This window comes from Procambarus clarkii, chromosome 17, assembly GCF_040958095.1.
Source record: "Procambarus clarkii isolate CNS0578487 chromosome 17, FALCON_Pclarkii_2.0, whole genome shotgun sequence".
In the NCBI taxonomy this organism is placed as follows: Eukaryota; Metazoa; Arthropoda; class Malacostraca; order Decapoda; family Cambaridae; genus Procambarus; species Procambarus clarkii.
In genome coordinates this window covers 27,537,817-27,553,192 of record NC_091166.1, presented here as the reverse complement: position 1 = coordinate 27,553,192, position 15,376 = coordinate 27,537,817, and the positions used below count along the sequence as shown (strand labels likewise).

General features: G+C 36.7%; 1 protein-coding gene across 1 annotated transcript in view; it reads right to left on the bottom strand.

Annotated features, from left to right (window-relative positions):
- Positions 1-15,376, bottom strand: part of LOC138365600 (uncharacterized) — a 245,139-nt gene that overhangs the window by 44,728 nt on the left and 185,035 nt on the right. Inside the window, exons 27-31 of the mRNA XM_069326077.1 lie at positions 8,702-8,884; positions 8,148-8,330; positions 7,621-7,818; positions 5,680-5,697; positions 4,034-4,228 (exon numbers count right to left, since the gene is read on the bottom strand). Of these exons, the coding sequence (XP_069182178.1) occupies positions 4,034-4,228; positions 5,680-5,697; positions 7,621-7,818; positions 8,148-8,330; positions 8,702-8,884 (777 nt within the window). The remainder of the gene's footprint in view (positions 1-4,033; positions 4,229-5,679; positions 5,698-7,620; positions 7,819-8,147; positions 8,331-8,701; positions 8,885-15,376) is intronic.

The window sequence follows — 15,376 nt, the reverse complement described above, 5'->3', positions numbered from 1 at the left end:
GTTAGGTTAGGTAGGGTTGGTTAGGTTCGGTCGTATATCTACGTTAATTTTAACTCCAATAAAAAAAAATTGACCTAATACATAATGAAATGGGTAGCTTTATCATTTCATAAGAAAAAAATCAGAGAAAATATAATAATTCAGGAAAACTTAGCTTATTAGGCAAATCGGGCCTTGAATAGTAGGCTGAGAAGTGAGTTCTGGCTACTAGGTACGACATATATATATATATATATATATATATATATATATATATATATATATATATATATATATATATATATATATATATATATATTTATATGTCGTACCTAGTAGCCAGAACGCACTTCTCTGCCTACTATGCAAGGTCCGATTTGCCTAATAAGCCAAGTTTTCATGAATTAATTATTTTTCGATAATCTAACCTACCTAACCTAACCTAACTTTTTCGGCTACCTAACCTAACCTAACCTATAAAGATAGTTTAGGTTAGGTTAGGTACGGTTATCTTGATGTTATCTTGAGATGATTTCGGGGCTTTATAGTGTCCCCGCAGCCCGGTCCTCGACCAGGCCTCCACCCCCAGGAAGCAGCCCGTGACAGCTGACTAACTCCCAGGTACCTATTTACTGCTAGGTAACAGGGGCATTCAGGGTGAAAGAAACTTTGCCCATTTGTTTCTGCCTCGTGCGGGAATCGAACCCGCGCCACAGAATTACGAGTCCTGCGCGCTATCCACCAGGCTACGAGGCCCCATGGATAATTTAACGGTTGGTTAGGTTCGGTCATATATCTACATTAATTTTAACTCCTAATAAAAAATTGACCTCATACATAATGAAATGGGTAGCTTTATCATTTCATAAGAAAAAAAATAGAGAAAATATATTAATTCAGGAAAACTTGGCTTATTAGGCAAATCGGGCTTCGCATAGTAGGCCGAGTACGACGTTCTGGCTACTAGGTACAACATATATTATATATATATATATATATATATATATATATATATATATGTCGTACCTAGTAGCCAGAACTCACTTTCTGGCCTACTATGCAAGGCCCGATTTGCCTAATAAGCCAAGTTTTCCTGAATTAATATATTTTTTCTAATTTTTGTCTTATGAAATGATAAAGCTACCCATTTCATTATGTATGAGGTCAATTTTTTTTTATTGGAGTTAAAATTAACGTAGATATATGACCGAACCTAACCAACCCTACCTAACCTAACCTAACCTATCTTTATAGGTTAGGTTTGGTTAGGTAGCCCAAAAAGGTAGGTTAGGTTAGGTTAGGTAGGTTAGGTAGTCGAAAAACAATTAATTCATGAAAACTTGGCTTATTAGGCAAATCGGGCCTTGCATAATAGGCTGAGAAGTGAGTTCTGGCTACTAGGTACGACATATATATATATATGTCGTACCTAGTAGCCAGAACGCACTTCTCAGTCTACTATGCAAGGCCGAATTTGCCTAATAAGCCAAGTTTTCATGAATTAATTGTTTTTCGACTACCTAACCTACCTAACCTAACCTAACCTAACTTTTTCGGCTACCTAACCTAACCTAACCTATAAAGATAGGTTAGGTTAGGTTAGGTAGGGTTGGTTAGGTTCGGTCATATATCTACGTTAATTTTAACTCCAATAAAAAAAAATTGACCTCATACATAATGAAATGGGTAGCTTTATCATTTCATAAGAAAAAAATTAGAGAAAATATAATAATTCAGGAAAACTTGGCTTATTAGGCAAATTGGGCCTTGCATAGTAGGCTGAGAAGTGCGTTCTGGCTACTAGGTACGACATATATATATATATATATATATATATATATATATATATATATATATATATATATATATATATATATATATATATATATATTTAAAATGAATAGGAAAACCAGGGATATACTGAACATCTTGTTTCAGATTCTTTACTTTAAAATGCATAACGTTTCGAATACTTCTCGTATTCATCATCAGATCTAAAAGAAAAAACAGAAATCACAATCAAATAACTAGTAAACAAAGAACTCATACTGAATATAATTGCCTATCAAAGAAAGGAAAATGCTTAAAAAACAAAACACTTAAGCGCACTTAAAGTGATCAATACAAATAAAACTTATTAACTGTCACATATATAAAAGCTAATTTAAAAATCCATTAGACTACAAGACGAAATTTATAACTACTAAAACAAACCATTCTATTAAACTCACGTGAAGTGATCAAAAGTGAAACTTGATACTTAACACATAGATACTAAACACTATAACAAATATTCATATAATGACTACAAATCTACAAAAAATGTATATAAAATACAAAGAGAATAAACGACAATTATAAAGTACTAACCAAAATCTTATAAAAACTCAAATATTAAATAAAATTAAATACCAAAAAATGTATTATATATCCTAAATAAAAAAATTCACAAGAAAATTAATTTCTTTATCAAAGTTATTCCAATTTGAACATAAAACAAAGGCCCTATTCAGTAGAGAATAGGGCCTTTGTTTTATGTTCAAATTGGAATAACTTTGATAAAGAAATTAATTTTCTTGTGAATTTTTTTTCAAATAATGGTTATCCTTTGCATATGGTTTATACCTTTATAAGGAATTTCTTAAATAAGAAGTTTCACCCATCGTGTAGGATTACTACAGTAGAAAGGGATCTTAAATATATTAAATTACCATTTTATATTAGCTTTTAGTATTAGCTTTTCTGTAAGGAGTCGTTTGAGGAGACTGTTGCAGCAGTGTTATCCTCAAGTAGACTTTAGATTTATTTTTGTCAACACAAATACCAATTTGTTCAATTGTACACTGTATAGTGCACAGTAGGCCCTGTAAATTGATTTATAGTTCATTCTGGTAGTTTAATTTTATTATAATTTTGTTTAGTTTATCATGCCTTTGCCCTTTCTTACTTATTTCAAGTCTTGACATTGTACATTATTATAATCTTTTATATAGGATATATAATACAATTTTTGGTATTTAATTTTATTTAATATTTGAGTTTTTATAAGATTTTGGTTAGTATTTTATAGCTGTCGTTTATTCTGTTTGTATTTTATATACATTTTTTGTAGATTTGTAGTCATTATATGAATATTTGTTATAGTGTTTAGTATCTATGTGTTAGGTATCAAGTTTCACTTCTGATCACTTCACGTAAGTTTAATAGAATGGTTTGTTTTAGTAGTTATAAATTTTGTCTTGTAGTCTAATGGATTTTTAAATTAGCTTTTATATATGTGACAGTTAATAAGTTTTATTTGTATTGATCACTTTAAGTGCGCTTAAGTGTTTTGTTTTTTAAGCATTTTCCTTTCTTTGATAGGCAATTATATTCAGTATGAGTTCTTTGTTTACCAGTTATTTGATTGTGATTTCTGTTTTTTCTTTTAGATCTGATGATGAATACGAGAAGCATTCGAAACGTTATGCATTTTAAAGTAAAGAATCTGAAAGAAGATGTTCAGTATATCCCTGGTTTTCCTATTCATCATAAAATTAAGATTCCCGAAGGGAACATCGATCATAAAATATATATATATATATATATATATATATATATATATATATATATATATATATATATATATATATATATATATATGATTGGTGCAGTTCAGTCAGATACGCCAATAGGATATATATAATTTACACTGAAGAACACCTTTGTACTATGCGGTACATGATTAAGATCCGGGGCGAGCTTCACGAAGCAGTTACGCAAGTACTTACGAACGTGTACATCTTTCCTTAATCTTTGACGGCTTTGGTTACATTTATTAAACAGTTTACAAGCATGAAAACTTCCCAATCAACTTTTGTTATTGTTATAAATAGCTTCCTGGTGCGTCAGAGCTCATTAGCTGTTTAATAATTGTAAACAAAGCTACCAAAAATTGAGAAAAGATGCACAGGTTCGTAAGTGCTTGCGTAACTGATTCGTGAATCTACTCCCTGGTCAATAAAATGAACAAACTGCCTAAGCATGACAGCAACAGTTGGCTTCACAAGATTACCTTTCTCACAGCCAGAGAGGTTGGTCCAGCCGTCCCACGTGCAATTCACCTGGAGATGGTCAGTGTCATCAGAGATGAACCAGTGGTCTGGAATGCAGGTAACAGTGACGTTCTCTCCCACATACCAATCTCTGTCCACCCATGTGCTGTTGGTGTTATTCACTTCGGGCTCCTCCCTACATTCAACACTCGCCACTGAAATATAGAATTAAGGCTGATAGTTCTGGGGTAGATTTCTAAATACAGCCAGAATAGACAAGAATATTAGCACACAGCGATCATTGAACCAGTAATACAATGGGGTTGGCTGTATGCAAGACATCACAATTACAGCCTTTTTTCTATTAGGAGAAAACTACATATAAAAATTCCACAGGGACACTTCAAATCACATTTCATGAACCAGCCTTCTATGTAACATGCGTATGGCACCATACCAAGAACAGTTGTAAAAGATTGTAGAGAAACATCTAGGAGAGAGCTTGTATGTATGTATGTATGTATGTATGTATGTATGTATGTATGTATGTATCGGTAATTACCAAAGTATAATAACCTTAGTTACAAATGAGAGCTACGCTCGTGGTGTCTCTTAGTTTATCGTTGCTATTCCTGATTATGTTGCACGAAATGGGTATATCCCTTAATCAAATAAACTGAAATGTTTATTCAGATTAAAGTACATACATGATGAGTTACAAACAATGTTAGATTTATCGATAGAGCTATTATAGTATTATATTTTAAGGGTACTACCAAGTCCAATGTTTTCGTTTTACATCTTATATAAGTAAAGAACGACTTTGGACTTTTCTTTATATTTTGGGCAAGTTTTCTTTCATAGTTTATTTTGGCCGATGTGATTGTGAGAAACCTTTGCCTTCAGTTTCCTTGTTTTTTATACACTGCCTAAGGCATCACAGATATCAAAACAGGTACTGTGGCATATATTTTTGCAATTCTCACATCTGATTGATAATTTTGTCCTGGGCTCTACTACACAATTGCAATGGCCACATTTATCATGGCTTACTGACATTACTACTTTTCTAAGTTGTCTTATTTACTTACCAGAATGCAACCCGTTCTCGCACTTGCTTCAGTCAATATTGGCTTATTTAATAAGTGCATATATGACATAATAATTGATTGTGAATATTTTAGTTTACCTTGAAAAGCTTTATAGAAAACACCGACCTCACCCAACCTTCTTAGTATGTTAAGATAAGCATCTTATTGCTTCTTATTTACAATTAATACTTAACCTATGAACGGTATAGGTTAAGTAATAATTGTAATTAAGAAGCAATAAGATGCTTATCTTAACATACTAAGAAGGTTGGGTGAGGTCGGTGTTTTCTATAAAGCTTTTCAAGGTAAACTAAAATATTCACAATCAATTAGTATGTCACATATGCACTTATTAAATAAGCCAATATTGACAGAAAGCAAGTGCGAGAACAGGTTGCAGAATGATATATAGTGTACATTTATTTTTTCTCTATATTGATAATATTAGTTACTTTTCTGGTTCTTGCCATGAGTCCACTGTTTACGGCAATGAGCTGACTTATTTCCCGCTGAGGGTGAGGGTGCTACTATTTGATGATTCCGAGGATCAACGTCCTAGTAACCCTGTTTCTTACCAGGCTTACCCACTAATGCTGTAAATGCAAAAACACTTTGAATTTAAAATCAATTTAAAAATTATCAGAACAAATGGGGAACTTTGACAATCCACCGGCTTCCAGTTCTCGTTGAGGCCATTAAAGTGTTAGTAACCCTCAGGTAAATTCAGGTAAATAAAAACAATACAAAATAAACCGTAAAATATATATTTAAAGGTATAAAACAACATATGACGGCATGAAAAGAATGTTTGAAGGATTAAAGTTAATATTTGAAGGTATAAAAACAATAATTTTTAATTATTCAATTAAGAAAAAGTGTAATGACTGGTACCTAAAGTCTAGCTTTTGTTATTATTAATCTAAATGTTTTTCTTAGTTAAAATACCAATTTGTTTTATATTTTGTTAATTTTCATGGTACAGAATGAAAGTGATGCAAGTATGTTAAACTGAGCTTTAGTAAATGTTTATACCTTGTGTGTGTGTGTGTGTGTGTGTGTGTGTGTGTGTGTGTGTGTGTGTACTCACCTAGTTGTACTCACCTAGTTGTGTTTGCGGGGGTTGAGCTCTGGCTCTTTGGTCCCGCCTCTCAACCGTCAATCAGCAGGTGTACAGATTCCTGAGCCTATCGGGCTCTGTCATATCTACATTTGAAACTGTGTATGGAGTCAGCCTCCACCACATCACTTCCTAATGCATTCCATTTGTCAACCACTCTGACACTAAAAAAGTTCTTTCTAATATCTCTGTGGCTCATTTGGGCACTCAGTTTCCACCTGTGTCCCCTTGTGCGTGTTCCCCTTGTGTTAAATAGACTGTCTTTATCTACCCTATCAATTCCCTTCAGAGTCTTGAATGTGGTGATCATGTCCCCCTAACTCTTCTGTCTTCCAGTGAAGTGAGGTTTAATTCCCGTAGTCTCTCCTCGTAGCTCATACCTCTCAGTTCGGGTACTAGTCTGGTGGCAAACCTTTGAACCTTTTCCAGTTTTGTCTTATCCTTGACTAGATATGGATTCCATGCTGGGGCTGCATACTCCAGGATTGGCCTGATATATGTGGTATACAAAGTTCTGAATGATTCTTTACACAAGTTTCTGAATGCCGTTCGTATGCTGGCCAGCCTGGCATATGCCGCTGATGTTATCCGCTTGATATGTGCTGCAGGAGACAGGTCTGGCGTGATATCAACCCCCAAGTCTTTTTCCTTCTCTGACTCCTGAAGAATTTCCTCTCCCAGATGATACCTTGTATCTGGCCTTTAGTGTGTGTGTGTGTGTGTGTGTGTGTGTGTGTTTGCAAAGTTTTTCCGCATGTTTCGGTGAAGGTAACGTCCTTGCACCCCATAAGGACAGAGTGGGTCTAGACTCCCTTAACAGAGGGTGTGTGGTGTGCTCGTGAGGTTATTGGATGTTTCCCCCCCCCCCCCCCCCTCTTCTTATGAGGTTATTTATCTCAGATATATCAGAGTACTGTTTAGTACAATCGTCCATCTGGTGAGTGAGAGACTATTTACCGTTTTATTATGTCCCATTCCCTGTGTGTTTTAATAAATGTAATGCACACACCCTGCTTGTTTAAGTCCCGTTCATTCAAAAGTATAGTACCAGCCTTGAGTGGTTTTCTCATGTTTGAGATGTTTATTGCAAACACATATTCTATATCTCTGATTTAAAGTAGAAGAGGAGAATCTGCTTGATTAGTATTATTGAAGTATAAACCAAATTTTCACATTCAGTTTTCTCTTCCCCCCCCCCTCTCCTCCCCTCCCTCTTACAAAACAAAGTGCATTTAATGACGTAAGACAGTATATGATGCGACCAATAATAGGAGCGAGGTTGCCCCGAAATTCTACTGGAAGTGTAAGGGTTCGCTGAAACTTCACTTATCCTACATCAATAGGGGTAATAACAATAAAAGGACTGTATTCTGTTAACATTCAATATTAACATACTTACGTTTACTGCAGCCGGTGATGTTCTCCCAGCCGTCTTTGGTACACTCTAGCTGTTGCTGTTGAGTAGAATCATTGAAGTAGTATAGAGGGAAACTGCAGGTGGCGGTGATGATGTTGCCCACTCCCCATGTCCTGTTCTCCCAGCTGGTGTTGGCGTTATCGACCTTAGGCTCCACACTGCATGGGAGGCTCGGCTTGACTGTAAACAACAGTTGGCAGGAATTTAGTACTTGTATCATTTATGTGGATAATATTGTTTTGGTTATGAAGAACTGGGTTAATATATCATGGGTTATTATTTACGTTTATGTACAAGTTAAGATTTAACCAAGTTTCCACCTATAAATGCAAAAATTCTTTGTATGTCATAATTTATATCAACAATAGTAACAGCAGTGGTCACAGCCACTAGATACAGTCATGAATACTGTAGCTGAGGCTGTGATGTTTAGTTGACTTAATGAAGCAGAAATATCATACACCACTGAAGACATATGTACGTGAGTGTTTATGTGTGCACCGCCTTACGTTCATCGCAGGGCGGAGAGTTTTGCCAGCCGGTGAGGGTGCAAGACACGAGTCGGGTTGAGGAATGAGATGCGATGAAGGTGAGGTTGCCAAGGCAGGTGGCATCGACAGCGGACCCCACTGGCCATAAACCATTTGTCCAGTTAGTGGTGGCGTTGACAACTTGAGGTTCGAGAGAGCATACTGTAGGGAAAAGGCAGTGGTGGCACCACCACAGATTACCCAACATTATAGTAACTTTTGTATTATTAGAAATAGTGGCCAAGGTCATTCAATGCAGAGTTTTTTCAATAGTAACAGACAGAAAAAAATACCCATGTCTCTAACTTCAGTTATCCTGTGTAATATTTTATAATAATATATTCCAGGAACAATGACTGTACTACAAGGTAAGATTATTATTCCAGAAGAAATTGGCAATGGTACCATAGAAAGCGTTGTGCTTTTAAGGAAAATCTTCATATTCAAAAATTTAGTAACAATACACAAAAGAGGATGATGCTGTAATTAAGTGGTTATTGTATCATTAACATTTAGTTGATGAATAAATTCACCTTTCTGGCAGGAATTTGTGGTCCAGCCACTGTTGGTGCACTGGACGGTGAACTGCAGATCGCCGCCGGGTATGATTACGGCATCAGAGTTGCAGGAGCCATTCACTGTAGATCCTACTGGCCATACTTGGGATGGTGTCCAAGCTGTGATGGCATTTGGCACGTTCGGCGGCTGATCGCACACTGAACCAAATCATTATTACTCAGCGGCAAGTAATGGTGCCAGGGAAAAGACAGAGCATCATCAAGGGTCACCACCTGCTCCTTGTTACGTACTCCTACCAGAATACGTATATAAATTTAAAATAACTTGTTTTGTTCCATTATATCATTGCCTGTATATGTACACACATTGTGTTTTTGTAAATTATCGTGTGGTGTGGCAGCGTCAGTGGAGACAGGAGCGCGGTTGCTTTGCACACGTCTAATACCTGTTAGATTCGGGAAGTTGGACCTGTTCAGTTGGGAGTTCCAGATGTCACTTTTATTTAGTATATATAATTGTTTATTTACTGTAATTAAGCAGGTGGCATTGTACTTATATATTTTGCAAGTAACTATTATATGTAATTTGCATTCTTATGTGTTTTGAGACCAAGTGGTTGTTCAATTAGTTTTAAATATTAAAAAATCTTTAGTTTCCATCCATCATCCTGGATGAGGCAGAGGAGGGGAGGATTATGGGTAGCGACAGAGCGAGAGTTCAGTAGCTGCAAGGGACTCGAAGGAATAACATTTGGGAGATAAGTCTGTTTACTTGTTGTTGTGCCATATTTTATTATGTTATAGTGGGATGACAATATTTTTTGGTTTGTTGTATAAGTTAACTTTACCATCTGTGTTTTTATATTATACTGTCTTGAATATATATATTATAAGTTATATGTATAATTCTTCAGTCCTAAAGGAAGATTTTTATTTATGTGCTCATTACTTATCAAGGGGTTATACTGGTGACCCGCTCTTGAGAACAGCAGTTTTCTCGTATCCCTAGACGTAATTAAAGCTTGGCTGCTGTAGGGTCACGAGCCGTAACGAACGATAGGTAACAAAGAGTTATAGGGGCCTGTGCCGGGAGATATATTGTTCCAACTTAACCTTAATTATGCTCATCTAACCTTGCCTTCCTAGGTACCAGTGTGTTAGGTGTCTGTGTGTTTTATAAGAACTATTCCATGTGCCAGGCAAGCCTTCCTGTGTGTCAAGTAACAACGTTTCACGATTTTCAGGTAAGTCATCCTATATATTGTTTGTGCAGTGAGGCCAAGCGAATTTTCAGTGTGGTGACAATTTTACAGTGAAGTGTAGTGCAGTGCCATTGTTTTAATTATTGTTGTGAATCAAGTGCCAAGTGTTAGTAACGATGGAGGAGAAAGTTGCATCGTTGTTGGCTCACCCAGACTTTGAAGAGATTCAGAGCCTTAAAAAGACTGAGTTAATACAAATGGCAAATCATTTGGAATTGACCGCCAACAATAGAATGGTTAAAGCTCAAATATTGAAAGTCATTGTGACACATTTTGTTGAGAATGGAGAGTTAGATGAAGAAATTCTAGAGGAGTTAAGAGAGGAGTCGAGTGATCAGATGACGTTAAAGCGTCTTGAGTTAGAAGCGCAAATAGCCAATGCTAAGCTTGAAGCTCAAAAAGAACAGAGAATATTAGAACTTGATGCTCAAAAAGAACAGAGAATATTAGAACTTGAAGCTCAAAAGGAACAAACTAGGCAATTAGGGATTCAACAACAAATGGCTGACACTAACTTCAGGCTTGAATCACAGCGTATGGCAGCTGGGCATGGAAATACTAGTAATGTTTCAACAAATAGTGATAATAATCCCATCAGGACGCATAAGTATATAGAATTACCCAAGTTCAATGAGGAGGATCCTGAGGTTTTCTTTGCACATTTTTATAAAATTGCCATCAGTATGAACTGGCCAAGGGATCAGTGGGTAGCCATTATGCAGTCTCAATTTAAGGGGCGTAGTCAGGAGGTTTTTACATCCCTACCTGACGCTCATAGCTTTGATTATGAATTTGTAAAGAAAAGCATCTTAAATGCATATCAATTGAATCCAGAGGCACACAGGCAAAAGTTTAGGAACCTAAGGAGGATAAGTGATCAGACAATAGCAGATTTTACTCGTCAGAAGACAAATTTTTGCAACAGATGGTTAAAGTCACTTTCTGTCACTGACTTTGATGCTCTAAAGAATCTTCTTATAATGGAAGAAGTATTGTCATGTCTCCCAGACAAGTTGTCTACTTTTATGGCAGAACAAAAGAATGTAACAGACATTTATGAGCTGTCAAAGCTCGCGGATGAGCATGAGTTGTTGACTAAGGCCCAGTTTACGGCCACTTCACCTAAGTCTAGTCGTAGAGTAAATTATAATGCTCACCGAACTCCTTATCAGAATCCATCCAGTCCTAGTGCTCCAGTTACTCCCATGAGCTCTTCTCTTACAAAACCTAATCCTGCTACTTCATTGTCAGGAATGTCAAATAATAATAAGGTTATTTCTAAACCTACAGTTGGTTCTACCAGTGTGTCCACTGTAAGGTCTTGTTCCCATTGTAAGAGAAAAGGCCATGGAATTAATTCATGTTTTATATTGCACCCTGAGTTACGACCAACTGGTCTCATTTATTGTAGAGGTGTGCAAAATAAACTTACTAATAAACATGTAACTGTAAACCCCAATTGGGTGAAACAGTATTCACCATATATGTCTTCAGGTGAAGTTTTGTGTATTAATGGAAAGTGGAAGCCAGTGATTATTCTTCGTGATACAGGTGCTTCCCAAACCATAATTTCATCCAGTATTCTTTCTGGTGTTGAAAAGAGAGATACTGGAAAGTTTGTTGTTCTTCAGAGTGTTGCAGGATGTAAAACTGTACCTCTAATAGACATTACTTTCAGATCCACCATTTCACCAAGTTTATGCACTGTGGGTGTTAGTACACAGTTGCCCATCCCAGGTGTGGATGTTATATTGGGTAATGATGTGGCCATAAATCATGTTGTGGGTGAGATTGATCCCCGTTTGTGTAAACAGCCAGTTGCAGACCATGTTTATTCTGCCTGTGCTGAAGTTAGTTCTATGGATGAACAACCTGTTGTAGAAGATGGTTTTGTCCATTCTACCTGTGCTGATGTCAGTACAAATATAAATCCAGTTGTCAGTTCTGATGTTGTTACTCAAGCATTTGTTCCAGTAACCAGTACCCCTTCAGTGGAGAAGTGGGATGTGGGTGTTCCAGATTCCTGTGTGGCCGATTTAGTTGTTGAGAGTAAGCCTGATACTATGACTCTGCTTTATTCCAATAAATTGGGAAAGGATGTCCATGTACCATTGTCTTGCCCGCTCACTACGAACGTTGTGCCAGGAGTTGAGAGAAACTTAAAAGCCACGACTCTGTATTCCAGCCAAGTGAATGGTTTAGGACAAGATGTCGGGTTGGCAGAAGTATTCCCGCTCACTCCAAATTTAGAATCAGTTGTCGAGAGTAAGTCTGTTGTAGAGGCCCCGCCTCACCCTAGTCAAGGTGATATAATAGGAGAGGAGGTCAAACTACCTGTTACTTGCCAGCTCGTTTCAGATTCCCTTAATTTAAGTGCATTGAGTAGAACTGACCCTAAGATTTCAGAGAGAAGCAAGGAGACAGTCTGTACTGTAGATCCAGTTTTGGAGAGTGTGGGAAAGCAGCCAGAGGATCAGTTTCTGTTGAGTAGATGGAGACCCATTGAGCCTCCCTCTTCAGTTGTCTGTGAGGATGTGACCCAGCTTGGTAGTGATATTATTGATTGTGAGCAGACAGTACTCCGAGCAGCTCCAGAAGTCATGGGAGGAAATTTTGGTAAAATCATTGAGAGTGGTAAAGTAGCATTTGGATCTAAGTTACGGAGTTGTGATTCTTATTCTATGTGGAGTAAGTATTTCTCATTGTGTACATTGAGTCAGAGTGTGTGTAGGATGTTGAAATCTACTTTTATTCTGCAGGAGCCATTTTCTTGTGAAGTAATGGACTGTGGGACATCTTTGTCAAGCCTTGTGGTTGAGCAGAGAGAGTTTACTCAAGTAGGTTGTGCACCCAGCAGTTCTGAGGAAGTGGTGAGTTATGCTAGAGCAGTGTCTCTATATTCAGATCCAGTTAATTTTGATGCACGAGTGATAAAAGTGTATGTTCCACGCAAGTGTGGTGTTGACTTTCAGAGTCATATTGGAGTTGATTTTCAGAGTCTTATTGTGGGTGAAGGATTAAATCATACTGGGGAGCAGATGTTTGAGGCTCCAGGTGTGTATTTCAAGTTGGGGGATAAGGTTATCCTACCTAGTGTTAATCATTGTGAAGGGTTTCAGATTGTCCTTGGGTGTTTCCCAGGTAATCTGCTGTTCATCTTCAAGATGTTAAGACCTCTTGGTTGATTGGTTGTCATCAGATGTAAATCACTTGGGAAGTGATGGTGAGGGTTGTAAAGTTTTCGGCATGTTTTATTTAGTCTTTTGGCAGACTAGACGGTTGATGAAAGTGTGTGTTGTGTTCAAGTTCACCATCAGGAGGTGTGAACTTGTCTTGAGAGTTATGATTGAGATATGGTGCCTAGGCATATGCCTGTTTTCTTTCACTGATCGTTATGACAGAGTTATGAGGCAATTGATTTCTGTGTTCCTTATGGATCATCTGAGTCAGTTCGATCAGGTAGTCTTTGCACTTATCTTGGGTTGTATTTCTTGGTTTGAAGGTCAAAGGTTTGCTAAGTCGGTGTCTTGTGTTTCGGAAGGTTCTATGAATGGGAAAGTTTTATACATAATTGTGAGGTTTAATGCTAATTTCTCTAATTTTAGTATCGTTTGGGCGAGAGTATGTATTCCACAGAGGATCAAGAGTGATGAAGAGCAGATGTCTGTGTCAGAGCATACCCAGGAGAAGTCCCAAATCTACTCAACATCCAGTCAGCTTCAATTAAGCAGTTAAGCTCCAGGAAAGGGGAGTAATGGGAAATGGAGTCTGTCTTGGAAAAATTCACCATGTGGAAAAGGGATCACATGGAAATATGGGACTGATCTTAGAGGAAGAGTAGAAACAAATGAAAAGCTAAATTGCCATGATAACTGTGTGAATGCAGCTACCTTTCTTGACAATTCTATTCATGCTACTAATGATACTGTTGTAGATAGGAGTGTGAAATATGATCTGAAACAAAGTGAAATAAATGAGATAGTACCTTGGAGAGATAAATTTGCATACTCCAGTGAAACATATGTAGAACATAGTCATAAGACTGAAATTTCTGAGTTTCCTGTAAGACTATATTTGGAGTGTTTTCATTTTTGTCCAGAAATGTGTTCTTATTACTTATACATGTTGGGTGTAATTAATACCATAAATCTCAAGTGTCATACATTTTACTTTGAAAAAATGCCATTGATATTCAATCTATTGCATTTTTTTTCTTGGAGGTGGAAGTGTTACGTACTCCTAGCAGAATACGAATATAAATTTAAAATAACTTGTTTTGTTCCATTATATCATTGCCTGTATATGTACACACATTGTGTTTTTGTAAATTATCGTGTGGTGTGGCAGCGTCAGTGGAGACAGGAGCGCGGTTGCTTTGCACACGTCTAATACCTGTTAGATTCGGGAAGTTGGACCTGTTCAGTTGGGAGTTCCAGATGTCACTTTTATTTAGTTTATATAATTGTTTATTTACTGTAATTAAGCAGGTGGCATTGTACTTATATATTTTGCAAGTAACTATTATATGTAATTTGCATTCCTATGTGTTTTGAGACCAAGTGGTTGTTCAATTAGTTTTAAATATTAAAAAATCTTTAGTTTCCATCCATCATCCTGGATGAGGCAGAGGAGGGGAGGATTATGGGTAGCGACAGAGCGAGAGTTCAGTAGCTGCAAGGGACTCGAAGGAATAACATGTGGGAGATAAGTCTGTTTACTTGTTGTTGTGCCATATTTTATTATGTTATAGTGGGATGAAAATATTTTTTGGTTTGTTGTATAAGTTAACTTTACCATCTGTGTTTTTATATTATACTGTCTTGAATATATATATTATAAGTTATATGTATAATTCTTCAGTCCTAAAGGAAGATTTTTATTTATGTGCTCATTACTTATCAAGGGGTTATACTGGTGACCCGCTCTTGAGAACAGCAGTTTTCTCGTATCCCTAGACGTAATTAAAGCTTGGCTGCTGTAGGGTCACGAGCCGTAACGAACGATAGGTAACACTCCTCTACCTCCATAACGTAATACATAATCATGATTACTATTAATTGCGTAGAGGAGACAAACATGGGGATAGTATGTTACCTTTGGGCTTTGCTATATTACGGTCTAATGAGCTTTTAACTTAACTTTGAATAGTCGTTTCAAAATTATCTATTGAAAGAAATCCAATTCATTCTTGATGAAGTATTCGGTTGTAATATGTTTGACTTTAATTCGTAAATAATCAAGCCTTGATGTCCCAAAACAAATATTATATAAATTAACGCAAACTCTCTTGAGGGGAAGTCATTCGGGAAGAAACAGCCATCTTGTGTGGAAGCAGAACACTACTCCTGGGTCAATCTGTTATTACAACACTGTTAAGACATTCATCAAGACCAAGACAGGTCAATCTCTCTGCCTCACACTAACCAGA